Source organism: Gavialis gangeticus, unplaced genomic scaffold (genome assembly GCF_001723915.1).
Source record: "Gavialis gangeticus isolate Ggan-Ray unplaced genomic scaffold, GavGan_comp1, whole genome shotgun sequence".
Taxonomy (NCBI): Eukaryota; Metazoa; Chordata; order Crocodylia; family Gavialidae; genus Gavialis; species Gavialis gangeticus.
The window spans coordinates 14899191-14925445 of record NW_017728980.1 but is presented as its reverse complement, the minus strand read 5'-3'; the positions used below and the strand labels follow the sequence as shown (position 1 = coordinate 14925445).

Sequence of the window (26255 nt, the reverse complement as noted above, 5' to 3'; positions counted from 1 at the left end):
GACTGTATGGGTGTCTACGCCACAGTCCCCCAGCTTCCTAATGAGAATGGGGTGAGAGACAGTATCAAAAGCCTTCCTGAAGTCTAGGAAAACTATATCCACTGCCACCCCTGCATCCAATGATTTAGTGACCTGGTCGTAAAAGGCCACCAGGTGTCGGAGGGACCACCTGGATGGATCAGAAAGCAAGCCTGGAGGATTTAGGTGCCCATGCTTGCAGCTGTCACAGGATCCCTGGGCCCACCCTGTAGTGAACAACATGCGAAAGGACTTCTTTCAACTGCTCTCAAGTATATTCTCAGTGCTTCTCCTGCCCTACAGCACAAGGACTGCTTTATACATAGGCCTCTGCATTAATGCCAGCTGTGCTCTGCCGCAGGAAAGGACAAAGGACTTGACGATTAACTGATTACCAAATTGGCCAGCTAGTTTTTCAGTCAGAGAGGGTTTTTATTATCTTTACTGCCCGTTTACTGAGGCTAGATGTTGGCAATTCTCATTTCAGCCTAGGTTTCTCCAGAAATTACAAGTGCTTGGAGGGTGGATGCCATTACAGAGTGCAGATTAAATGGAAACAAATGAGCTCTGACTGACTGGATGGCAGATATATGCCCAGCAACTTCTCCTGTGTGTTCCCTAAACTCTAACAGACTGCCCCCACCCCCACCCTAACCTGAACGGGAATATGAGCATGAAAGTTATTGCTGGTCTTCATTACGCTGATTCAAATTGAAAAAACTGCAGTGGAAAAAAATGCAGCTCAACTATTAACCAATAATTAACCAAGGCAGAAGCAAGAGCTTTACCCAACTCAGCTATTATTTATAGGGAGGCTAAGTGCTTTTTCACATTAGGAACTAGCTCCCAGGAATTAAGGACGTTGATTGTTACCTACGCTGGACTAAGTCACTTCTCGGCTATTCAAAGCAGCTCCGATCCAAGATTCCAGCACCGTGCTGCTGAGTCTTTGACATACTTGGTTAAGGGCTCAACTGAGAACTGGAAAACACCAAATCAACGCTGCTCCTTATTTCTTTGCACCATAACCCCATAGTGGAGAGACAATTATTAATAAATAAAGTTATTAAGACCAAGAGGGACCACTGTCATCATGCCTGACCTCCTACATTTCATGGGTGAGGGATTTTCACCCAGCAATTCCTGCACCAAGCCCAATAATGTGGTAGAACAGATGCAAGTCTTCTAGAAAGCTGATCAATCTTATTTGCAGTTTTCAAGCGATGGTGAAGTCACTAGATCCCTTAAGAAGCTGTTCCAAAGACTGATCACCGCCTCTATTGAAAATGATTTCCAATTAAAACTGCCTGGCTTCTGTTTCTGCCACGGGATCCTGTTTTATCCCTTCTTGACAAAGTAGTCTCCTACTATCGGAAACATCACCATACGGCCAGTGACTATCTACAGCATGTTTGGAACCAAAAATCAGAACAGTACAAATGCAAGTGAACAACATTTCCATTAAGCATGTGTTTATCTTAAACAGGCAGGAGTAATCCATATACAGGGGCTGTAAAACAAAACCTGGTTAGTGTGACGTTTCAGTCAAAGGAGGAAGAAGTTTAGTGTAAAGAAGTTTAGTCCAGCAGAACCAGCATTCCTATCATAAGTGAAAGTGTCAGTGGCTGAAGAGAAAAGTCATTATAAGGAAGTTAGAGAGCACTCATGCTCAGAGCATGCACCTCGCCTACGGGAAGAAAGGGCTGGAAAGCAAGGGTGCGTTAGTAGGGAGTCGCATGCTAGTGGACTTTCCATTTACACCGTGGCCGCTGGGGCGAGTTCTGGCAACAGCTCAGGTCACCTGTGCAATTTGGGACCTTTATTAGAAACTTCTTGATAATGACTCAATTGGGCCCAATGAAGGATGTCTGCTGAACTTGCTCCGCATTCCTGATTTACAACTGCACTCTACTTGGAAGTTGCTCTGGTGCACAAGAAGAACTGTAGCATCTTTGGCTCTGCTTTCATCTTTTGGTGAGATGGTACAGGGGTAGCGGGTGGTGGCCCCGGACAGAAGGAGGTTCTATGATGGCTTTGAATGGGAAGGATTTGAAGCCTGAGACGATGACTGTGAGGCTCCAATGACACCCAAGGGCAAAAAAGGGACAATAGTTTTTCTTCCAGCCCAAAGATAAGAATCCCAGCCACACAGTGGAGACTGCAAGTGGTAGGGGAGGACTGTTCTCTCCTGAGTTGAGCATGAGGAGAGCTTGAACAGCCTCAGGAAAGATCACCGTCTTGCAGGCCGTGATTCTCAAGGCTCATCCCCCACTTCCAGCCTGCCGTTGTATGGCAGGACAGGGTACAAAAGAACCAGGATTCAAAACTCAGCAACGCCTCGTGGAAAACCAGAGAATCCCCTTGTTCCACAGCAGGTTTGTCTCTGCTCCCACATTTCTCTGTAAGGTTGTGTCCCCCTCATCTCTTGCCTTTAGGACCAGAATTACTTACACAAGAAAACATGCTCTTGAACATATTCACCTGCCCCTGGTCCTCCTTGGAGGTCGACTGCATCCACAATAGCACTGCTGGATACCACAGACAGAGCCACAGTATTGTACAGAGGCCTGCTGGTGCATTCTCACACCTTCCTCTGAATTATCTGGTGTTGGCTCCTGTCACAGGCAGGACCCTGAGCTTGATGGACCCAAATGTCTGATCCAGCTGGCTGAATCTTCGCTTTCAAGTTTGCTGTTTTGCATGGCTGCTGGACTATTGAACATCCATTACGTTATATCTGCCCATTTTCAATGCATACAGGATTATTTTGCACAGTGCATCACAGGAAATTCCTATGGCCCTACTGCAGTATTTCATTCAGGATCCACGCTGGAAACTTTTGGAAGATAAACCAATGCTTTGCTCTGCTGGGAATGCTAGAACAGCATCTGCATCGAAAGCAGATGCTGAAAACAGGCATAACCCAGGTGGAGGGGCATTGCTGAAGTCAGGCCAGCGTAACGACACTCCCATACGTGATGCTGCATGAAGAGCGATTTTGCCTGACCTAAACATCTGTGCCTGACGCAAGTTGGTGGAGCTTTCTGAATTACCATGAAGCACATGGGATTACAATTGCTTAACTTTGGAAGAGCAGCTGCAAATATCATTCCTTGTTCTGTTTCCTGATAGATCATTAGCATCAGAAAAATCCTGCTGCCGTCAATCCCACACACGTAGGCATGCATTTTTCCTCATATCCATTTTATAAGGTTGCCTTTAAAAAAAAAAAAAAAAAAAATCAAGTGCTTCTTTCATCTAATCTTAGATGTATGTGGCTTGGGATTTTCAGGAGAATGTAACAATGCTATAATTCCTTAAAGTGGCCTCATTTCAAAATGCGTTGTGTCCATCTTTTAAAAAACAGGCTCCATTAGGTACCAGAAAACCGAGGCATTCAAATTGCTCGTTAATGCTCTTGCCAAGCTGGCACCAATGCAAGATCCAGGCATAGAGTGCGGACAGTTAAAACCTGCTATCCCTTCTCCTTTCCATTTTAGTAACGTGTGATTCAGGGAACTGCTTACTTCCCATCCCTCGGCCACTGTGTAAATGGGACTAAATTGTGACCAGTGCCACCACAATTTGAAACCGGCGTCAACCACATCTACGCGTCCGAGTCATCGCGTGTGGGAAATGCACAAAGTGAGAGAGAAGAGGAAGGAAGGCTTCATAATGCACACGAGAGAAGCAAACAGAACAAAACCAAAAGGACATGCGAAACAAGACAGCCAAGTCTTCACTCCTCATGGATGTCGCCCAATCCGTTTTCAGAGAGGGAGAAGGGCCTAGAGAAGGGACGGCTTCCATGCATGCGGAAACGTGGGAAGGTTACTGGGTTAGTTGTTTCCTGGCAAACCCCAGCCCAAATGCTTGCCTCCTGGCTGTGGTCCAGAATAGCAAGAGGATGCACTGCTAATGGATTAAAAAGCCAATTGCTTCATGTGTTTCCAAATGGTTTTTGGGTCCTACCCGGGGAAGCAGAAAGGCAGGGGTTTTCTCCCCTCTCAGTAGGGTGTGCATCGAGCGTTATGAGGTTGCAACAATCACAGCATTAATAATTCTTTTCTTACTGCCTCAAGCTTTAATTAGAGTTGCTTTATCACCTTAGCTGCGAGGGTCAATCATTTGCTTCCTGGTTTCGTGGAGACCACCAGTTATTATGAACATCACAATAACTTCTGAGCTAAGTTAATCCTTTTTCCTGACTGTGACAAATTTGTGGGAGAGATTTTGGTAAGCAATGCTCTGCATCCAGGGTGCTCAACCCCTGGCCTAAGGAGCCATGTTATCTGACCTGCCAGGCTCCCCATGGGTCCAAAAATTTAGTGATGGGGGAGAGGTGGAAGCATTAATTGCTGCTCCCCTGCTGCCAAATTTCTGGACCTAGGGAGACAACACGGCCCTGTGTGCTAGATCGAGCATGTGGGGCCCAATCTGGGCAGGTGGGGCCAGGCTGAGGCAGCCTGAGGACCAAGCCTGAGTGCCAGCTCCACGATGGATCCAGTCTGTGGGGCCGAAAGGTTGAGCACCACTGCTCTAGATGCCTTCTGATATGGAAAAATACGTTAAAACGGTGGCAGCAATGGTCCTAGGAGCACAGACCCACACACATAGCATTACAACCCCCAAATTCCCACTCTGACTCCATTTAAGCTTTTCTCATCACAAGAGCTTTGTCTTATTTCAGAATGGGATGTGTTTGTAAAGGACTCGCTTTTCTGAGGATATGCTCTATTCATTACGTTATTAAAAATGTAGAGCCTCCTGGAGGAAGGGAGGGGAAAACCATTGCAACAGCTGGACTAGAAAAGAAAGGTAAGCAAAACGTTGCTGGAAGAATGTGAGGCACAAGGAGTTTTATGGCCCGGATCCAGTCCGTAAGTTCAGGAGAGTGAGCAAGGAGATAGAGGATGAAATCCCAGCCCCACTGAAGTCAATGGGAGGTTTGTCACCAACTTCGAGGCCCAGGAAGTCTCCTATATCAGGTCTAAAGGGTTGTGCTGTGCCCAGGGAGCTGACTCTGTGGCACCCTCACACTGCATGAAGCAAATGATTAAGCCATGGTTTATTTGCTGAGCATAAAGCTATTTTTCGAGCTCAGTGCAGGTGGTTGGATTTTAGCTTGTCACATGCAGACAGAGGTGGTGAGCAATATCTCTGGGAAGTCTGTAGAAGAAATTTTGAACGATGGAATTTGGAGGGCCCTAGTTGCTGGGGTTGTTTTGTTCCCCCCAGTTCTAGTCAACCAATCAGAACAAAGTTTGTTTTTACCTTCTGTTCACCAGCGTGGACGACATCATCAGCACCATGCAAGCCACATGACAAAGTCACATGATACGCACGCACATGATTGGTTGAAAGGAAAGTGGAGGAGGTCACATGGAAAATACAAAAAAATTAAAAAACTGATGTAAACAATGGGCAAGGGAAAAAATCGACAACAGAATTACAGACTAAATAAAATATATATATATATATATATATAAAAAAAAAATTAAATTAGCCAGCATATATAAGAAACACTGGGGAGACAGTAAATTTGCCTGGAAATATAAGAATATTAAACCATAGAAAGCATTGGCGTTATGACACCGTTAAGCGTTAGGCACAGCTGCACTGCTGCTTATTAATACCAAGTCAAGGAATGAATAAACATTATCAAAATGAGACCGTTGTCTCAGAGCTTGGGTAGCCGGAGGGATCCACAAGACTGTTGAAAAGAAAAAGGGAAGGCATGTTATTCAGAGACAACGCAGGTATCCGAGGAGACATAGGGCACAACCGTTGACCCCAGTTCAACGAGGCTGGAGGGGTATCCACGGATTTTCCTTTCCTCCTAAATGAGAACAGCAGGGAGAGATTCCACGTTTCCATTTCTATTTCTGAAGTCAAAGCTGCCCATCATCAATAAGCAACAGGGACACACTAAGTCTAACCACCAGCACTGGGAGCGTGTGAACCCCACCCAATGCATCCACGCTCAAAATCCACGGCACGAAACAAATCATACAGAAGGCATCCCCACTGATAACGTGATGCTCCATGAGTGAGGGGCGGGTGGAAATGCGTTGCATTGAAAGATGAGGATGACAACTGGCATGGCACAGGGAAGGCGGGGATGTTGCTGAGGGCGATGGACAAGTGGACGGACTGTATGGCAGGGGATGCAGGACAGGAGGAACTGCGGAGCTGGTAGAAATACTGTCTCTATTCTTGATTGTCCACTTCCCAAATCACTGGCTGCTTTAAACTTCTCCCTTCTCATGAAAAGCATTTCTCTATCCCTGGACATACATTAGGCATCACGGCCATCTATACTAAGACTACTTTATAGCATTTCAGCAGTGCCGTGGTAGAAACAAGAAACCAGATCTTGGTCTATTTAATGCTGTTCTTTGGCAAGCTACACGGCTGTGCTCACTTGGGAAAGCACCAATGGTTACAAAACACACAATCTGAACAGAATTTACCCATCACATGCTTTCATCTTCTCTTCCTTTGTAATTATGTCATACTCAGCATGACAGATCTCCAGGTGGGCAGACTACACCAGCCAAGAAATCTTTTTTTTCTGCCCATTTTCAGATGAGTCGCTGGAAAGTTACGCATATGGATTTTTTTGGTTTTTGGCAAATACATGGGGCCTGCACTCCATCCTGGAGGGGGGGAAGCTTAGTGGCCGCTTTCACTTCTTCCAGAAGAGAGATCCACAGCTGAAGGACAGTTGGGGACAAGGATACGTTTCCAGATTCCACCGAGTCTCACCTTATTCCTTCAGCTTACAACTAATGAGCAGAGGGGATTCGGTCACGGAGACAGCTTCAAAGGATAAGACCGGGTTGTGGGTGAGGCTCCGTGTTCTTTTCCTCTCTTAATGGCGTTAAGTAGCTATTCTATTTTTTGTTTGCCTTAAATTTCATCCTCTCTCCAGCTAAAATAGCAAGGTCAGGGCCATACTTCAGCTGGTAGCAACACCGATGAGAATAAACTAGGGCAAAGCCTCTCAAACAGCTGCCTGGTTCCAGAGCCTCTTTTTTTTGTCTTTACAGCCATCACCATGCTGCGAACAGCTCAGTGTAGCAGTGAACGTGGGTGCTATTTACATCAATGTACTATATAAACTAATGACAATGAGGCAGGAGATGACAAGATTTGCACTGCTTGTAAGGGTCAAGAGCTGAGCTCCCATTCATGGTGATGAATGAAATCCTACGTACTGCTGTTTGCTGAAGTTTCTGGATGGAAATGGTTGCCCAGGTACTAACTTGCATGAGAAAGCAAAGCGTGTTTCTGCTAAGGAACAAGGGGTGCTCCATGGATGTCTAAAATACTTAAAATTTCTGAAAGGAGATTTCTGGACTCTTAAGCATCCAGAAATTGGGGAAAGCAACTGTAATCACTCTCTGCTTCCTGGAAGAGGGAAAGAAAATCTGCGTTAGTCCACCTGTCTATTGCCTGGCCCTGTTCTCAACCCCTCCACAAAAGCTCAGAGAAAGGTCTGATCAGAATGAAAAGAATCCTTCTGCAAAATGGAACTGCTGCCACTTCAAAGCATCGAGAGGAGGAAACTGTTAGCTGTGGCTGCTAGCAGATAAAAGGACAGTTCATGTGATATGCAAGACCACAGACTACGTCAGGGATACAAACCCTGCTTTTAGCTTCTTTGTCAGTGGCAGACTAACCAAACTCCAGCCTGCCCCTAAAAACGTTATATAAAAGTAGTGTGTATTTCATGCGTTTAGTATTTCCACTGCACGGCTTGAAGCCCACTGCAAATAAACAGTTTCACCTCAAAGAGCACATGTGTGCATACACACTCACTCACACATGCGCGCGCACACACACACACACATGCATGGAGTGTTACTGAAAATCAGAGTAAGCTCATTGGGTTTGTAGCAGTGATTTGTTCAACACGCACATCTGTGCAGCTGCCTGAGACCCCAGTGTGTGCGGAGTTGTAAAGCTAGGTCTCACTAAAAAGCATCTCGCCTCATCTCCCAGGATCATACTGCAAGTATCTGCTCAGTTTGTGCGTGGTGTATGGGCTGCCATCAGTCTGCTATAGATGCGGGCCAACCCATACGCGTGCTCACATGGCCAGCATATAGGCTCACTTCCGCTGGACTCTCAGCTTAAAGGGGCTTTATTTAAAGACAGCTGCTTTGTTTATACAATTAGCCAGTACAACGTTGCCATTTTAGCAACTGTTCTTACTCTACAGAGCCCATCGCTGTGGTATGCCCCTTCCCTGAAAGGATGTGCGCTGAGCAGAGATTCAGGGGAACCCGGTTCTATTCCCAGCACAGCTACGGTCTCCTTGAGACATCTTACACCAGGTGTTAAACTCAGCCCGTGCTTTTGTGCCCACCCCCAAGTAGGGGACACCTTGTCTACACCTCATGGGACAAAATCTCTGACAGGCCGCAAGTCGCTCAGCTGTTATGGTGGACAAGGGCCATATAATCACTTGGACCGAGACGGCAGGAAAACCCATGCTTCTTGATATGGAATTGCTGCTGAGTTCCTGAGATCTTCCTTCGGCATGCCACCGAGATATCGAGGGTGAGAGAAATGATTACAGCAGGCCTCACCAGGGCGCTCTGCTCCCGTGTGGTCTTTTCCTTGGCAAGGAGCCATCTCCTGACCTTCCTCTCATTTTCACCTCTGCAGCTGCAACTGGATTTCCCTCCCTGCTTCTCTAAACGTGCCTGATGGAAAACCAGCATGGAAAACCATCGTTGGGAAGCGAGCGGCATCGCTCACTGACGGGATGCTGTTAGTTCTGAGCAGCTATATTGCTTTTTTTAATTAAAACATTTCCTGTGCTTCTCATAAACCCAGCATCTCCAATTTCCACCACATGCTTAGAAGGCTGGGGGTGGCCATGCTGGGTCCTTAGCGCCTACGTGTTTACACATCCATTAATGCCAGACTGTTGGTTAACAGACATTAAAATAATGAGGCGCAGGGTTTAATTGCCTCGATGGAAGAGCTATGCTGTAACAAGCAGCACTCAGACCGAGGGGGAGCAGTTCCCATTTACTCACTTGCCGGCTCTGTGCTTTTGGATTCAGTAGGAGGCTGGGTTGCTATGGAAACATGAAGGATAGATAGGACATGTAAAGGTGAAGCATAGCATGAAAATAAATTATGGAGGGAATAAGAGAGAAAGGGATGAAATCTAATGGGGGAGAGGAGGGATTGAGGGCTGCACCAAGCCCCTGGCCCAGATTTGGAAGCGTCACTTGCAAACTCCGTGGAAGATGCATTGAACTCGGAGTCTCTGCCCCCCAACCCTGGAGCACCCTGAACGCAGGCAAGTGATAAGCGTCTCCTTTGGAAATTAAGGACACAACTTATGCGGGTCTCAGAGGCCTGTGATGGACCTGTACCATGCCCTGGTTTCTCTGAGGGGCCTGTACCCCTTCCCCCTGAGATCAAATCCTCAAGAAGGAACCAGCTGAAATGGCTGTGGTTTCTCCTGGAGTCTTCAACACGGTCCTCCCCCGGGTTCTCCGAAGCCCAGTCCACATTCGTCCTACACTTATCTCCGGCCGCTCCAATGCTAGAGCTGTAAGAGGACTGCTGGGTCCGACATCCAGACTCTGACACTGGACAGCACCAGAAGAAGGTGGCCAGAGGAAGTGCAAGGATAATGATGGGATAAACCTGGATGACGTTACTTCACCTCATTATTTAAGGGGAGTTTATGCTTTGAAGGCTGAAGTTTTGTATTTCATCCACACCTGTCACCCATCTAACCAAACTGGGGGGGTCCTATTATCCAAAGAAGCACCCACTAGTTACCCAAGTCCTCTCAAGGACATTGAGACCTCTCTAAAGCCATAGGCTAACTCCCAAGGGTTTGCAACACAGCCTTCTGCACAGTCCTGGCTGCAAAGTGGAAAGCGAGCAAAAAAGCAGCAGCAAGTCTGATGCTGAACCTGCCTCATGAACTCTCCATTATGCCTGGGAATTGGTAGGCATGCAGCTGGGGGCAGAAGGCTTTAACACAATGTGCCCTGTCCCCTGCTGCTTGGGGTACAGCCACCAGGCTCCTTTAACCTGCTATGTATTGCCTCTTTATACCTTCTTCTTCTTCCATCCTTATGGGGAAGTGAGGAAGAATCTGGGGTGCTCGGGCAATAGGGGCACTCTTCACTTTCCTCTCTCCAAGAAAAAGAACAGCAGAGGAAGCAGGGAAATGCAGAGGGTGTGCAGGTTGACAGAAGGCGTCTTTGAGGGGGTGGCAGAATTAAGAGCCCTTCTAAATGTTATTGACAGCACTGATTGCTCCACGTTAGAGAAAAGCAGATCGTACAATTGCTGAATGCCAGCCTCTCCCCTGCAAAGCTTGTTAGGAAAGATGATCCAGAGGAAAGCAATTTTCCAGCTCCAAATGCCACGGGGAATTGCAGCACAGCTGAGAGGGACTGCAATGCTATTCTGCAGAGCCGCAGTTTGCAACCTTTTCTGGCTATGGGCTGGAATGACCCACGCCAGGTCAGGGTGGTGGGTGGGCAATAAGACCTGGCCGCTGCTTGTTCCCAGGGCAGCATGGGGAGAGCACTGGCAGTTGAAGACCTCCACTGCCTAATGCTGCCAAATCTGGCCCATGGGCTGTAGGTTTCCAACCCCTGCTATAGAGCATCTCTATTAAAAAACAAAGCAAAGGCAATATGGCTTCCCAATGGAGAGGACTCTGGGAAAGGCTGCAAGCTGATGGCCAGGCTGCTAGGGCTGGGATTAAGTCCTTCTCCTTTCCCGTGCTGGTCCCAACCGGAGTCTTTCCGAGAAGGGGGAGACCTTTGTATGCTGCAGCCTAAGTCTGATTACGCAGATTAGAAAAGATGAAACGGGATATAAAAAAATGACTTTTCCTTCTGGCCCCCCAGGGAGTGATGGAGCAGCAAGGCTTAGGGAGTCCTTCACTGCTGATCTTTTTGGCATTCCCCTTTTCAGATAAGAGGCTGCACTCTGCCTCACAGAATGAGTCAGGCACCAGCCTCCCATCGCAGGTGCTGAAACCCATAAAACAGGTGGTGGGAATGGAAAGCACGACGCCACAGGTGCTAGTAGCTAATCCATGGCACAAGTCCCACTGACCTCACTACGGGTACGATTCCATCGGACCTCTCTGCTGACCGCCTTTCACCTGCCAGCGTGGTCGGCTGGGTAGGTGGTCACTTGTATCCATCGCTGTGACATTTGCCCATTTCCCTCTAGCAGAATGGGTTAGTTTCCACCCAGATAAAGAAACGACGTTAGGCAGACTGCATCGCAAGCAGCGACAAAACACATGCAAAGCAAAGCAGCACGCAGATAACACTTCTATCATACTCACTGTCTGCTAAGCAGGAGGTGGGGGCAGCAGTAGTTGCTAAAGGGAGAGAAAGGACGGTGAGAGGGGGAAGAAACTTCTGTTGCACGCTGCCAAAGAAGGAAGACTGGAAGGAAGGACTTGGCAAGCTTCCCTGGAGTAGGACTTTGAGAGACAAGAGATGGGCACTGCCAGCGAGAGAGACAGTGCCTCTGCTTACACTGGAGCACAAGCTTGGTGCTAGGCAAGGCCTGTGCTCCGGATCCTGTGGTCCTCATGGAAACTAACTTTGTTTCAGTATATCCTCTCTGAATACCATCGGCATGCTGCAGGTCCAGCTGTAATCCACGGGCCCGAGCCACTGCCCCGTGAAGCTAGCTACCGGATCAGGCCTCTTGCGAAGGAGAGCAGCAACATTTATTGTCTTTCCACCTGGTTTAGACACGGGGAACGTGTCTCGCTATTTCAAAACAGGAGAATTCCTCAATTCAGGGCCCTGCAGACACACAGGGGTAAAAGTGAATGCCATCCTCTCATCAGTCTTCTATTGGATTGAACTGCAACCTTGGACTCTGATAGTATCGCTCATTCTTTTGTGGATGTGGGGATTATTTGCCAGCGTTTCTCTTTTAAGAAACCACACTTTTTAAACATGTGCTTCTTAATTCTCCTTTCTGAGCCTCACCTGCACAGCAGCAAGGGATGCTCGGGCCTTGAAAATAAGCAACAGGCATGGGGAGAACGTGAAGCTCATGTTTGTTTTCCAGCAGTTACGAGGAATGCTTAAAACATGAGTCACAAGGGAAAAAAATAATCCCAACCAAACCAAACCACGTTTTCCTCTTGCATGGTTGCTATCAATGATCTCGGACCTCGCGTTTCCTAAAGGCTAAGACAACACGGCTATATCCTGGGGCTACTGAAAGACCCCCTTCTGCCACCGCAGCAAATGCTAAAAGCTTTGCCGCTTCAGACATTTGACATTTTGAGCAAAAAAGCACAGAGAATGGCCAAAGTTGGCTGGAATGAAAACGCAGCTCTGATATTCCTCTCTACAAAGCCTTTTGGGACAGCTATCTGCAGTTTCCACATGATGGTAGCCCCTATTCCTCAAACATATCTGAGAAATCCACTCAGATGAGAACTTCCTCATTTGTTCCCGATGGATTTAGTTCAACAGGGACCAAACAATGGTTAAAATGAAGTTCTCGGTGTGTGTACTCAGTGTAGCTACTTTATAGCCACTCTTCTCGTTTTAGTTTTCCCTGTGTATACTAGATACAGCATCTAATCAGTCACATGAAAGTAGAAGCCTTCCATTTCATGGATTTTCCATGGCTGTATCCTTTTGCAGTCTTCCAGTCCCCAATGGCACAGCAAATTAAGAGGTAGCATTCCAGCAATTAAATTCTAAAGGTTATCAGCTCAATCACTGAAAGATTTAGTGTCAAATCTTAACAATACTGTCTCTCCAATCTTTATTCCTCCTACTGTCTTCAAACTGCAATCAGTATTTTCTTAATCAAGCAGACTGCAAGTTTTCCATCTGGTGACATTTTGACAAGAGATGCATGAAAAATTGTGCCCTGAGCTTAGACGATTTGGGGAGCTGTGGCTTTTTGTTGGCATGTTACCAATTAGCCGCACTCCCAGGTTAATGGTATTACAGCCAGTGGCCCCCAACCCATGGCTCACAGACAAGGCTACATCCATGGCTCTCCAGCGCAGCTTGCAACGGCAGGCAATTAAAAGGTTAAAAGAGAGGCTGACAGGCAAAGCAAAATACTGACTCTCAGTATTGCTGCCCAGAGGCCAGCAAGGGTTAGGAACCACTGGCTTTGCTCCGACATGCTCTGTGAATGCTCCATTGCTATAATGTATTAATGCAAACAAAGTTCACGCAGTTGAAGCCAGCCAAGGTCACCTTCCTGGCTTAGAGTGCATCCCATTTACCAGGATGTCCCTATTAATTCTTAGACACCAAGAGTCAGCTTTTCCTGATGTGATTTGCTAATTCAAAGCACATTAGCACGAACGCAGGCGCTTCCGACCCGCTGGGCACAAAGATGTCAAATGGAATTTGGGACTGCACCCAGTGGACAAGATTGTATTTATTCTTCAAACATTCCCCACTGCATCGGATCCTCTCGTTCAGGACCAGATGTCAGCTCCATCATGCAAGAGGCGGGAGCACCACATAAAGTACTGGCTGTGCAAGCACAGCCCAGGAGCCCGCGGCACCTTGGACACTCTTTTAAAACTCACTCCAAGTAGGTGGCTGCAGCCTTCTTAAACAGGCCTGTACTCCCTTTGCTTTGTATTGCCTACCTACGCCAACGTTAGCACCAACCACCTCCGTGGGTTCCTGCTCCCGTAAGAGGTTTTCCTCGAGGAAGTTGGGGAATGCGTGCACAGCCTCGGTGACACTGGTAGCTGTTGTGCAACAGCCGGCAATGCCGGTCAGTGTTCACAGACACTCCTCAGAGGGCGGATTCACAACTGTTGTGTTAACTCCTCCACAAGCCAGGCCAAAATGTTCAGGAAGACAAAAACCACCACACTGTGGCTTCAGGACATTGTGATGTCTCCTTAGGACAGAGTGCTGTTCTCTCGCCCCACACAGCTACATTGCCAACAGGTTTTTATCTCAGGTGGAAGTTCTTCACGCCACCCAGATGGCTCCTGTCAACTAAAAGTGGTTTGGCTCTTTAATTCTTTAAACCGATTACTTTAAGACATGGCTGGGGATGTCGATTTTATTGCTAAGTCTGCCTTCAAACCACAAGCCATTTAAGTGCTGCCGTCTTGCTTCTCTCATGGTCAAGCAGAACTGGTTGAGTCACTCCAGCATTTTATAAAACACATTTGGGGAGGTTTCACCTCTCATAGATTTTGTTTATTTTGTAATGCTTTTTTTCTGCCAAAGTTAAACAAAATCTTCTGAGCTGCACATCCAAGAGGATGGTACTGATCTTCAATGCATGGACTGATTTACGCATCATCATTATCATCCCTTGTCTGGGGCCGGCCGACCACCTCTCAAGGGACACCGCACTCACTCACAGACCAGTGGCTCCCTGGTTTCCATGGGATGCTGGAGAGAGAGGTGCTCTTGCTCTTCCCCAGGAGGGCAGAACCAGTCCCTAAAGGATCCTCATTAACTACTCTGGGATTTCACCTGCTTTCAGCTGTTTGGTCCCTATTCCAGCCACCTGGGCTCTGTAATCCCAGGAAAAATGACTTTGTGCCCAGCCTGGCTTGCACAGACTCTATGAAGGCCAGTCTTTGTGGGTGTTCATCATTCCCAGGGGTGTCTGCACAACGACCTCTCCGAGATGGTGAGGGATATTCCAATCAAACCTCCAGCTTCGTTTCTCCCCATCTCCTGTCACTCTACACCCTTCTCCTCCTTTCACACTGTCCCCTAAACGTAGGACACCTGCCCACTGCACCTGCACCAACCATCTTCACCTGTCTCTCCCCTCCGGCCCTGTGTCTGCAGCCTGGCCTCCCATTTCCCACCTCCACGGACTCTGCCTGCTCCAGCAGTCACACTATAGGAGCTGTATCACGCAGCTGTGCAGACAAGACAGACTCCTCAGGGCAGGAGCACAGACCAGGCGGAGTCCACTGACGAGCCATCTGCATCAGCAGCTCTACATAAATGGCAAAGGTCATCACCAAGCAGAAGATATGCTCCTGTTCTGACCCCCGAGTCCAGACGGCAGCGCCATGCTTCAAAACCCAATGAAAAATTCCCTGCTACAGTCTTGATTTAACTCTGTTGCTATAAGAGCCACAGAACTGTCACCTGATGATGGGTATGTGGTTTGGCAGGCACGTCTGTAGATGAGGCCAAGAACAAGGTTCCAGATATCCTTTTTTTCTGCTTAATTCAGTCCTTTCTTTCCTTTCCTGCAGCACTCGTCATCGCAGAGTCCGAGTGCCTGTCCCTTTATCTCCCCTGTGTATCGTCACTGTTGTCCGACTCAGAACGAGCTACCAAACCATTTGCCCGATGGATATAATGCTAACTATGATTAACTCTGTACAAGGGATAAATTACTTCTGCTCAGATTAAGAGGCTCTGAACAATTTAGGCAGCACACTGCACATGTGCCCAGGCAGCACAATACGTAGTTTCCTCCTTGCTGACCCTTGCCTATTTTTAACTGTTGCAATCGCAAATTCTGTCCATCCATCTGTCTAGTCATCCATCGGTTTCTACACGCACCTCTAAAGTTGTCTGCCAATCCACTTATCTTTCCTGGGATCCAACAACCTGCATGTTTTTCTCTAGCATCACAGGACTTGACTGCCCATTGCTCAAGTAAACCACGACTGAAGACCCCCCTTAAATCCTGGCCTCACTGAAGACCAGGAACAAACCCTTGTTGACTTTGGTGAGGCAAGGATCCCCACTTTACATCTGCTAACGTGTTAGGGGGAAAGTTTCAATAACTGAAAAGGGCAAATTTCAGAAAACAAAAATCAAGTGAGAAAAGCACTTGAAAGATTGCAACTATAATTCCAGGAACAGCACTGGCCTACCACAATGCATGTTCTAATGCAGGATACTATTTCATCCCATTGACGTGGCATCGCTCAGCTACCACCTTGTAATGAAAACCTGAAAGGCAGCAACAGCTATGGGACACATGGCGAGTTGTGATTTGACTAGGTCTGAATGACGAGCACAAAAGGCACCAAATGAATAAACACAGAAACCCATAATTAATCCTCTCCGATTACATTTGGACTCCTCCTCCTTCTGGTGAAGAAGACAATGTGTTTATAAACTAAACAGAAAGCAGGGCAATCCCATTCAATTGCTGGAGGACTAAAGTGCCACCAAAGCTAACGCCAGTTAAAGTGAAGGGTGAAAAAAATGGACTCTTCTCCAAATTTTTTGCGTTTGTACTTCCAAGATTTGAAAAGAATAATAAAAAAAAAAAATCAAAATTTTGAAAAATCTCTACAAGCTTTTTAGCCAGTGTAGAAGTCATTTAAATTTGGTGGAGATTGTTTCTTGGGTTTTTTTTTTTCCTCCTTCCCAATGTACGTATGTTATTTAAAAAAAAAAAGCCAGTTCTATCTAAGAAGTCTTCCACTGTTCTGCTCTGCAGTGTTTTGGCTATTAAGAAAAATAACCACAAGTTACAAATATTGGGTATTGCATGCGGTACAATGGGGAAAAGATGCTAAACTCATGGTCCAGCTCTATGAAGAGCAGCAGGCCACTCTAGTGTCAGTGCTGTTAGCAGGAGGACTTTGAGGTACTTCACCTCTAAGGAGAAGAAGAGGGAAGACAGACTAAGTTAAATGCTACAACTATGATGTGTTAGGGGAGCACTCCAAGAATGGTCAGAGGGAGGCAGAGGCACTTACGTGAGAGAGGGATGCCTGCAGTTTTCCATGGATGAGACACAGGTGAAAAGAAAAGAGAGATGGACCCCCAAAAAAAGAGAGAAATGTAAAAGAGCTGAAAATAGGCAACAGAAAACACAGAGCTGGACATTCAAAACCAGCACTGCACTGAATTCTACGTTGCAGAGAAGGGCGAGGCAGTGGGACCACTGCGACAGGGTGGAGGAGGAATACAAGAGCTGGCTTGTGGCCCAGGGTCATCGTGGAGCAGGTTCTGGTTCAGTGCTCCTGGTGGAGGACAGCCAGCTACAGGACCATGCAGGACTCCCGGGGGAAGTGGGCTGGTGTCACCCTGGAAGCGTGAGAGCTGGGAGCTTAGAGCAAGCGCCTGGGTAATGGCTTCAGCAGGAACACAGTTAGCCTGAGAAGGATCAGGAGATAGGGATGCCTCCAGGAACACGGCTGTGATGGCGGAGGGGAGCGGGGAGGTGACCACTGGAGTGAAATGAGGGGATGAATGGAGCAGGAATATCCAAGCTGTCATCTCAGGCTGACCTGGGATAAAAAGTCCATGGCTAGCGTGAGGGGAACCTTGTAAAGCAAACCTCAGCTCTCCCTTCCTGGATCTAATACACCACCTTTAGCCGCATGGACATTATTTTCTCTCCCCCCCACCCCGCTAGCAGCCCTTCCAAGGCTGAACTAGCTTTCTGTTCCTCAGGATTTCGCTCTTGATTCAAGCCAGGGGAGACCCAAACTGTGCAGAAGCTCTGCCCACCACAGAAAGAGATGCTTCAGGGAACAGCGGGCACCGAGAAATCCCCTTGCATGTTGCCTGAGCCCTGAGAGACCACAGACTGCAGCAGCATGAAAAAAACCCAAACCTTTCTGCCATCTCATGCCCTTTTCTGCAGCTGCCTCTACCCCTCTTTGTTGCTCTGTTAATAGCCCCTGCATAGCACAAAGCCAGCTGCAGCTGGTAAGGGGAGACCAGCCTCTCTCAATGGGCTGCATGCCTGCATTATTAAAATGCCCTTGGACTGCCTGCCCAGATCCCCTGGATAGCCAAGTGTTTGGTGCAGCGAGCCAGTTGCAACCCAGAGCAATGCTCATCCCCCACCCCCCAACCTCAGAAGAGACAAAATATTAATAATGAAAGCCAGCAAAACCCTAAACTCTCAACAAACTTTGCAAAGGGTGGGTATAGGGAGATCTGCAAGAGAAAGGGTTGTCACACAAGCATGGCAAAGAGCCTGGAGAAAGGCAAGGACCAAGTCACAGAGGCATTACAAGGACATGGCTGTACTTACGAACTGGCTGGGTCTTGAATTCTGACAATGTGCTGATCTCCCCCAAGCCCTTGCCGTTGACAGCAGACAGTCGCACCACATAGGTGGTCTCTGGTTTCAGGCCTGTGATGGTGATGATGCCCTCCATGTTTGCTGCGGGAGAAATGGGGATGGGTTGGAGACAAGGGGGCAGGGGTTGAATCGACAGCACAAACACGTTTCACCTCCTGCAATCTGAAGCACATTCAGCTAAGGTCGGGTTGTGTCCAGCCTTGCATGACTGCCCCAGAGAACAGAAAGGTGCCAGGGCCCTCCCCACTGGGTAGCTTAGTGCAGGATGGCATCATGCCCTGAATGCAGGGTCTGGCAGCAGAGTGAAGAGTACCCGAAGCACCTGGCATGGCTTGGGACCTGGAAGGACCACAAGGGCAGGGGTGGCAGTGGCACTGTGAACAGTGCATCTACCTGCACACACCACAAACCCAGGCCCATTCCCTCCAAGGGAAAGGACAGGCTGCTGTCTTGTTTTCAGTATTTATGGGACCCTTTCAGATACCTCCCATTAGTCCAGATACCAGAACCTCCACATGACCCTGAGCCATCACCTTGGAAAGATTCATTGTTCCTGATACACTTGAAAGCAGAGAGCCTGGAAGATCCAGGGACTGAAGGCAAAAAGCAGCCCAGGAATTTGTCTTCTGAACTCCTGCTGAACTATCCCAGAGCTAAGAGCCCTGCCTGAGGAGGGGCTACTGCCCTCCCCCAGCTACCAAGCTGGGAGGCTCTGACATATGAACCAAAGCAAGGTTGTAACTGTCTGAATGGTAAAAAAAAAACAACCCCTATTTCTGCTTCACAGAACGGAAGGAAAAGGTTGAAACCCCAAACTCACTCTGGCTCTGACCACACAATTCCCATCAGGGTATGAACCAGAGATTTTAGCTGCCTGAGACTAGGGGGGACTTAAATCCAATCTGAGTTAAATTGAGTTAAAACCTATTTCTCCGCCTGCCAGCTTCCCCAGCCCAAAGCAGCCTGGGCTTGTGGGACTCCAGGCTGGCTGTAAGGCATGCATGTTTGCACAGGCTGCTGTGATGGGGTAGGGGTGGATGGCGGTCGAGTCCTGCTGGGAGGACTGTGATGTTCTGATAACTGTTTAATTTTTGTAGTTTACAGCACAAGCATCAAGAGCCTTGGGCAAGGGCAAAGTCCCTTTACTTCAGCTCAAACCAAATCACAGGCATTCATAACCACTATCACATAAAGCAATGGAGACTGAGTGGCGTTTGAATGCTACGTGCAATGCTGGTCTCCCTGTCGCAGATGGGATGCTGGAGAATGAGGTGGGGCTCAGCTGTGGGAAAGGCTGGGATCCTTGGCAGTGGGATTCCCACACTCCAGAGACACCGAGAGTCTCCTGAGGTGATGAGAGAGAGAGAAAAAAGGAAGAGCTCAGGCCCCTACCTTCTTTGGCATCATACCACCTGGAGCGCCACTCCTCCTCGCCCAGCACTCGCCACTCCGCCTTGTACTTGAGGATGGGCACCCCGCCGGTGGCCTCGGGCTCATCGAACTCCACCTGGGCGCTGCTGGAGTAGGGCTCCACTCTGTTAATGTACGGAGAAGACGGAGTATCTGGGGGAGGAAGGGAGGTAAGTGGTGAGGTGGAGCAGGGAGGTAGCAGGCACCCCCCTGTCTGGGCAGGTGCCAGGGGCTGTCCTGGGAGCCACTGCCCGATACCTGTTTGGAGCTCTCACCCAGCAAAGCCCAGTCCCGCCTGCCCGGGAGGTCGGTTATGGGGGCTCTGAGAAGGCAGAAAGGTCTGTCAAAAAGAAGGCCTTTTGCTTCGACCCTCCAGCTCGCCACGGCCTGAAGCCCCTCCCCAGCTATGGACAGCTCTCACAGGGCGGTCCCAGGAACCACTGCCTGATATCAGTTTAGGTCTCCTGGGACAAACTACTCACCTGCTTGCACGAGGATGAACTCAGAGGACTCCTGGCCGATGCGGTTCACGGCAGTGCAGTTATAGTTCCCAAAGTCGTTCTCAGAGTCCGGTGTCACCTGGGGGGCAAGGGAGCACCAGTGTAGCTCCTTACTGCTGCTCTGCACTGGCGTAAGTGAGAGGAGAACCAGGCTCCATCCTCACGCCCCTGACCCCTTCTGCCTTTGATTGTGTCTCAGAAACAAAAGGGGTGTCCTGAGCCTCAAGGACAAACGGAGTTGGACCACAGGCTCAGAAACTAGGTGGATGGGGACAGAAAAAGCAATAGCCAGAAAGCAGAAGGCAAGGGAAAAAAAGGAAAGGGCATTTCCATCCCATGTCAAGGCCTGCCCTCTCCTACCTGCCAGATAACATCCAACTCTTCCCTAAAGGCTAGACATTTTTAATCCCCAATGACTAACAGCATACAACAGAGGAGCCCTGGGGTTTCCCCTTCAGGACTGGGCATCAAGAATAAGTTAATCCTTTGTGGTGATGTGGAGTCCAAGCAGTCACCCGCTCTGTGCCCCCGTCTCACCTCCAGGTAGCTGGCAGACGGGGTGTTGTAGATCTTGATGTTGCTGTAGTTGGAGCTTGGAAGCAGCTGCCCATCCCGAAACCACGAGATGACAGCACTGGGGTAGGCAAACACCTCACAGGTGATGTTGACTTGATTTCCCTCCCAGGTGTAGACGGCCACAGGGCCCTGAAGCTTGGGGGCATCTGGAAACAAAGACCACGTTGTTTAATGCAAGAGGAGAAGCAATGCCTTGCCATAGCCTCATTCTTTTTCCTCACTGCCTGAAGGGCTGGGCAGGCAGCAAGCTGTGCCCCAGGGAGGGAGAGCAATCCTTTTGCCCCTGGGAAGTAGAGGGTAAGGGAGGGCAGTGCCTCCCACAGGGGACAGGACATGGAGCAGTCTTCCTCACTGCCTGCCAGGCTGTGGGAAGGCCATTTGGAAGCAGAGGAGAGGAACGGGATTTAATGGCCCAGCAGCATCAAATACATCAACACCATGGAAGAGCCCAGCTCCATAACCACTGGAGGTACAAACCTCACCATAAGCACCGCAGGCCAGATCCCAAGGACCTGCAAGGGAGCCGTGCTGACACCAGCTGAGGCCTGTCAGTCACGCAGCCATTTATCAAGCGCCCCATCTCTTCTTCTTTCCTGATCCCAGGTCATGCTGCCTTCCGTCTTAGAACTGCCTGTTCTGTGGCTGCCCAAACTACTCTGGCATTTCCACAGCTGGCAAAGCCACTGCTCCTGGGATCCCCAAACCCCTTCGGTCAGCGGGGCTCTGGTGGAGTAAATATCCCAGCTATGCCGCCCCCTCCTTACACTGCACTTCGAGGTACATGGCCTGCGAGTCCTGCCCGATTGTGTTGCTCGCTGTGCACACGTATTCTCCGGCGTCCGTGTACTGAATGTCTTTAAGCGTGAGGGAAGACACCCGGGCATGGCTGCGGACCACGATGCGTCCATCCAGGGTCTAGCAGGAAAGGAAGGCGAGAGTCAGAGCCAGACTGGAGCCGCTCAGGGCAGACAGCATGGGGAAGCCACATGGCTGGGGAATCAGGTATGAATCCAAATCTACCTCCTGTCCACCCCCAGCCCTGTCAGTGCTCAGAAATTTGGAAGCAATCTCCTAAGAGCAGTTGGGGACTGCCCACAGGGGAAACCTGCAGCAGCAGCAATATTGCTCTTTGCTGCTTCAGGCTGAATGCAGCAATTCCTGAACACCCAGGGTTGGGCGAGAAGCAAAGTGTCTCATACATGTCTGAGGAAAGGTGAGCATGCACAAAGCACCCCCAGTATTCAGAGTTTGAGCACAAGGCCCAGTGCTACTCTAGGGAAGGCACTTCTGACTGCCCTGCACTTCTGGAGAAGCCTGTCCTCATTGCTAGTCTCCAACAGGCCCAAAGCTCAGACAGCCCTGACTCTTTTTTCTCTTGTACTCACTTTACACCAACATATCTCCTTATTTCTGTTTGGCACTGGCATAGACAGGGTGACCATACATTCTGGTTTGCCTGGGACAGTCCCGGATTTTGAAGGCCAGTCCCAAATGGTTGGCAAACATTAAAATGAGAGTCCTGGAATCGCAGAGGCATGGGGCGCAGTCTGGCAGGAAGGAGGAGCAACATGGTGCACCAGGCAGGTCTGTCACCCTGCCAGGCTGTGCCCGTGCCTCTGCCCTTGCCTGCAGCAGCACCACTGACTTGGGAGAGGCAGGGAAAGTGTTCTGGATGTCCCAGATTTCCTGCTGGTCACCCTAGATATAGAGGAGGCCGAGGCCCCTGAGCCTATGAAAGTAGCTCAAGGTCTGCAAGCAGGACTGGGAAAGAAGCGACACATCTAATACTCCCATTTAACGTTCTCTTGGGGTCTGTGACTTTAAACCAGTCCAGTAATGAAGTGGCTGGCTTTGAGCCAGGCTCGAAATTGCTCCCATGCTGCGCAGGAGCGTATGAATGGCAGTGGTGCACAGATAAGGGGCATTAAATCCAGGTCACAAGGCGCTGAGAGATCACAGCCATCCCTCCCTGCCTCTGCCTCTGTTAAAATCATCTTCTTTTCCCTTCACAGCTGAAACCTCCCCAAGCCATACCAGTACAGCAGTTGACATGCTCCTGCTCCCCACCTGCACCCCCACAGACCTGCAGGAGTGTCACCCTCCCCTGATCTGCCCTAGTACTGGGGCACAGCTCCTGGTGCCTTTGCCTTGCCTAATATTCAGACCATAAGCACCTCAGGGCAGGCACTTTGCTGTCCTGTTTGTGGAGCAGGTAACATGCTTCCGGGCACTATATACAGACAAGGTTGGGCTGCCTTATGCAAGCACCTGCGAGCACTGCTAGCACCAGTAAGGGCTGCAAGTCCCCAGCGCTCTCAGATGAAGCTGGAGCTGAGTTAGATGATAAATTCCCAAGAATTGAGGTACTCAGAGCTTTACGAGAGAGCTTCCTCAGGACCTGGCTCTTCTGGGGCACAGGCACCTTCTTGTGCAGAGCTGACAGCCCCTAAGCAGGGAAACTTGCACTTCAATACAAGCGGGGTTGACTGGCTCTTAACAAGGTACGCTTGGATGGCACCACACACCTTCTCCAGCACCACCCGAATCTGTTGCCTCAGCATGTGTGTCATTTAAGCCAGTCAAGCCTCATATCCAGAAAGTGAAATATCAGTCAATCAGTCTTCATCGATAACCAGTGGAAAACAACAGTCTTGCCCTGTTCCTTCTCCCGCAGCACCACTGCTGCACCCAGGTAGATGCTGTGGGCTGCACCCTCTCCTGGTGTGGGCTCTAGGGAACGTACAACTATGTGCCTCAAAGGGCAGCAGCTTTGTGGGAGCCTCGCCGCAGAGGTAGTGAGCTATGCCACATCACTGACACTGCTGTTCTCTGCGGGGTGCCGAGCGGTGCCTTTCTTCTCTGAGCTCTTGGCAGTGCGGCACAGTTTCATCATTCACAGAGTGCCCAGATGCCACTGAAAGAGCTGGCCTGACTCTCGGTTCTCCCACGCCAAGGGACAAGGAGCTGCATTTATCCCCATACAGTAGGGAGAGCCCAGCTTTAGGATACCCAAGGCCTGCCTCCCCATGCACGTAGACAGATACATGCCTTACCCACTTCTCATGCCGACAGGCACTGTTAGCTAAACTGCACCCTGAAATACGAGCCACCAAGCATGGATAAGGAGGGGGACCAGAAAGCTCTCCTGGCTGCACACTTTCATCTTCCCACTCAGGGTCCACCTGTAGCTCTTTACCACTGCCAGGCCATGCTGATACGCAGTTACCAACAAGGCACTGTTAATCTGAGGCCCAATGATGCTGGAATGGAGCATTTCAGATAAATTAACTTCGCAACTCAAACCTTAACAATTCTTCCTGCTTTGCTTGTAACTGAGCTTTTAACACCTGTCTACGATGATAAGGGTCTGCTCAGTTAATACCCAGTGATTACTTGTGTCACCCTCCACTCCTGCAGTACAGTCTGGGTTGGAGTGGCAAGACAGGACCTGTGTGATTTGGGAGCACAAATGTGGAGCTGGCTGAGGTTTGGAGAAAGAAGCCAACAGCTATTGTCCCTCTGAAGCAGGTGCACGTGGTAGCTCCAGCCTACCCTCAGGGACAGGAAAGCATCATTTCCAGAGCCCCGCTCATGGCAGCAGGTGAGGGAAAGGATCTCAGAGACAGGAAGCTTAACAGCATAAGCTTTGCCATTAGTAAAAGAGATGAGTTATAGGGTACAACGTATTAAAGGATATGCAATTATACTTGGAATTAGCATCAGGAAAAAAAGAGGCAGCTACTAAAAATTCCAAATCCTTCACCAGAAATCGGCACAAATGCCCGCTGCTTCTGTTTTCCATTTTCACAAGCTCTCCTCCTCTAACAGATTATTTCAAAACAGAGCCAGTGAATTCCTCACCCTCGTCTGAAATGAACCTTGACTGGCTTGGATAAGAGTCGAACCTCGTCTAAATGACACTGCCCTCCTCTGCTTCACACAGGTTAAGATAATAAGTCAGGCTGCTGAAACCCCACACAACGCTGCTCTCAGGATCACAGAATGCAGTCACCATAGTCTGATGGCTAACGCTACTCTATAGTGGAGCCACTGCTCGGTCGGGAACCAGATTACTGGTCTCACTTTGAAGTGAGAAGTCTCTCTACAAACCACAAAGAGGTGTGTGTGTGTATACACACACACACACACACACTCTTTTTTTTTAAATCACCATTTCACATAAAAAGTAACACATGATTTGCACCAAGTTGTGTTGTTTAAGTGTGCTCAATTCTCTCCCTTCCAAAACAAAAAGACAGTAAGAAAACAGTGGGAATTTAGCACTCAGCAGCATTTTCTAAAGACACAATAGCTGGTGAGGGAAGTAACTGCACTGACTGGGAGATGAATGTGTTCACACTGGTCTCCATGAGAAGAGTGAAGGCAGCAATTGAGCAAATAGTTGAGTTGGGCTGGAGTGGAGTGGAGGCAGCAAGGAGGCTTCTCAGGGCCACAGGAGGAAGGTCTCAGAGTTGCAGCCTGGTGGCACCAGCCAGGCTTGCAGCTGGGGACAGCTTTTGCCCATTTGTTTTCACACCCTTTAAACAGGGTTATTTTTTGAAGGGCAAATGAGGCCTTGTGCACAACTTCCACCAGCTCCCCTCCCAATGCAGCTAGTTTGCTCACCCAAAGACATGTTGCTACAGGCCAAATAACGTCTACTGCTATCGGCTGATTCTTTTAATTTAGTACCGTTGTTAATACTGCTTAGTTGGCTTGGTTATTGTGCTAGCGGTTTGTTAATCTGCAATTCTTTAAAAAACTAAGAGATTGACTATTGGTCTGGTAATCTTATACCTCTTGCTTCTCGGGCCGGGTCCACGAAGCCTGGAGAGAACAGATATAAAACACAACAACAACAACAAAAAAGCAATAGAAGTTTACAACGTGTCGGTTTTTACGTATCATACTGTATGCATCACGCTGAGTCCTGTGCACATGCAGGGTTTGAGTCAGACCGCTCGTGGGTGGAGAGAAAGGGCTGGGGAAATAGCACTGAGATTTCCATCTCCCACTGTAACTTCCAATTAGATTTGCATACAGAATCTTAATTTTATTTATTTATTTATTATTATTATTATTATTTTTTTTTAACAGACGGATCTGAAAACAATCCTAGCCTAATGGTATTTAAAAACTTTGTGCTTCTGCTCTTCCATATTAAGTGACTGCATATTTCACTTGGCTGCATCGCACCACTTCGACAAACATGCCCCCGGGGTGCTGTGGAAAAGATTCCAATGACCCAGGTCATTTACTGCAAAGATATTTATAGAACTGGTGCCCTAACGGAGATTTCGTTATCTGTACAGACACGTGGGTTATTATTAATGCTTGCACTGTTAATATCACCATGCATTTGTGCAGTGCTTTTACATGCACGCTGTGCCAAGAATAAGAGCTCTCCAATTACCGAGCAGTGGAAAAATGTGAACTCCAGAGCAGAATAAAACCCAGTGGTGATGGAGCCTTTAAACACCGCTGGAGAATTCGCCAGCTAGCTGTGCTTGCAGAAGCACTCAGGCCTCGCAGGGACTGGAACAAACAACTGTCTAGCCACACACCAGCCTCATCAATAAATGCATGTTCCCCTTCAGAGCGAGCCGGCAGCCGCACAGGCCAGTCACTCCCACCCCGTTTAGAGGGACCAGGGCTTGTGGGGTTCACTTTTTTCCTCTCAATCATCTTTCAGACTCT

At 48.7% G+C, this 26255-nt stretch overlaps 1 protein-coding gene across 6 annotated transcripts in view; it reads right to left on the bottom strand.

Moving 5' to 3' along the window:
• The window catches only part of NCAM1 (neural cell adhesion molecule 1), a 254244-nt gene that overhangs the window by 46519 nt on the left and 181470 nt on the right, over positions 1 to 26255 (bottom strand). For 3 of the 6 annotated variants that reach the window (XM_019510735.1, XM_019510769.1, XM_019510753.1), the window contains exons 9-14: positions 21323 to 21473; positions 20520 to 20704; positions 19965 to 20061; positions 19465 to 19635; positions 18022 to 18153; positions 10114 to 10116 (exon numbers count right to left, since the gene is read on the bottom strand). In XM_019510735.1, the coding sequence (XP_019366280.1) occupies positions 10114 to 10116; positions 18022 to 18153; positions 19465 to 19635; positions 19965 to 20061; positions 20520 to 20704; positions 21323 to 21473 (739 nt within the window). The remainder of the gene's footprint in view (positions 1 to 10113; positions 10117 to 18021; positions 18154 to 19464; positions 19636 to 19964; positions 20062 to 20519; positions 20705 to 21322; positions 21474 to 26255) is intronic. The other 3 variants (XM_019510744.1, XM_019510778.1, XM_019510762.1) reach the window with 1 other exon arrangement.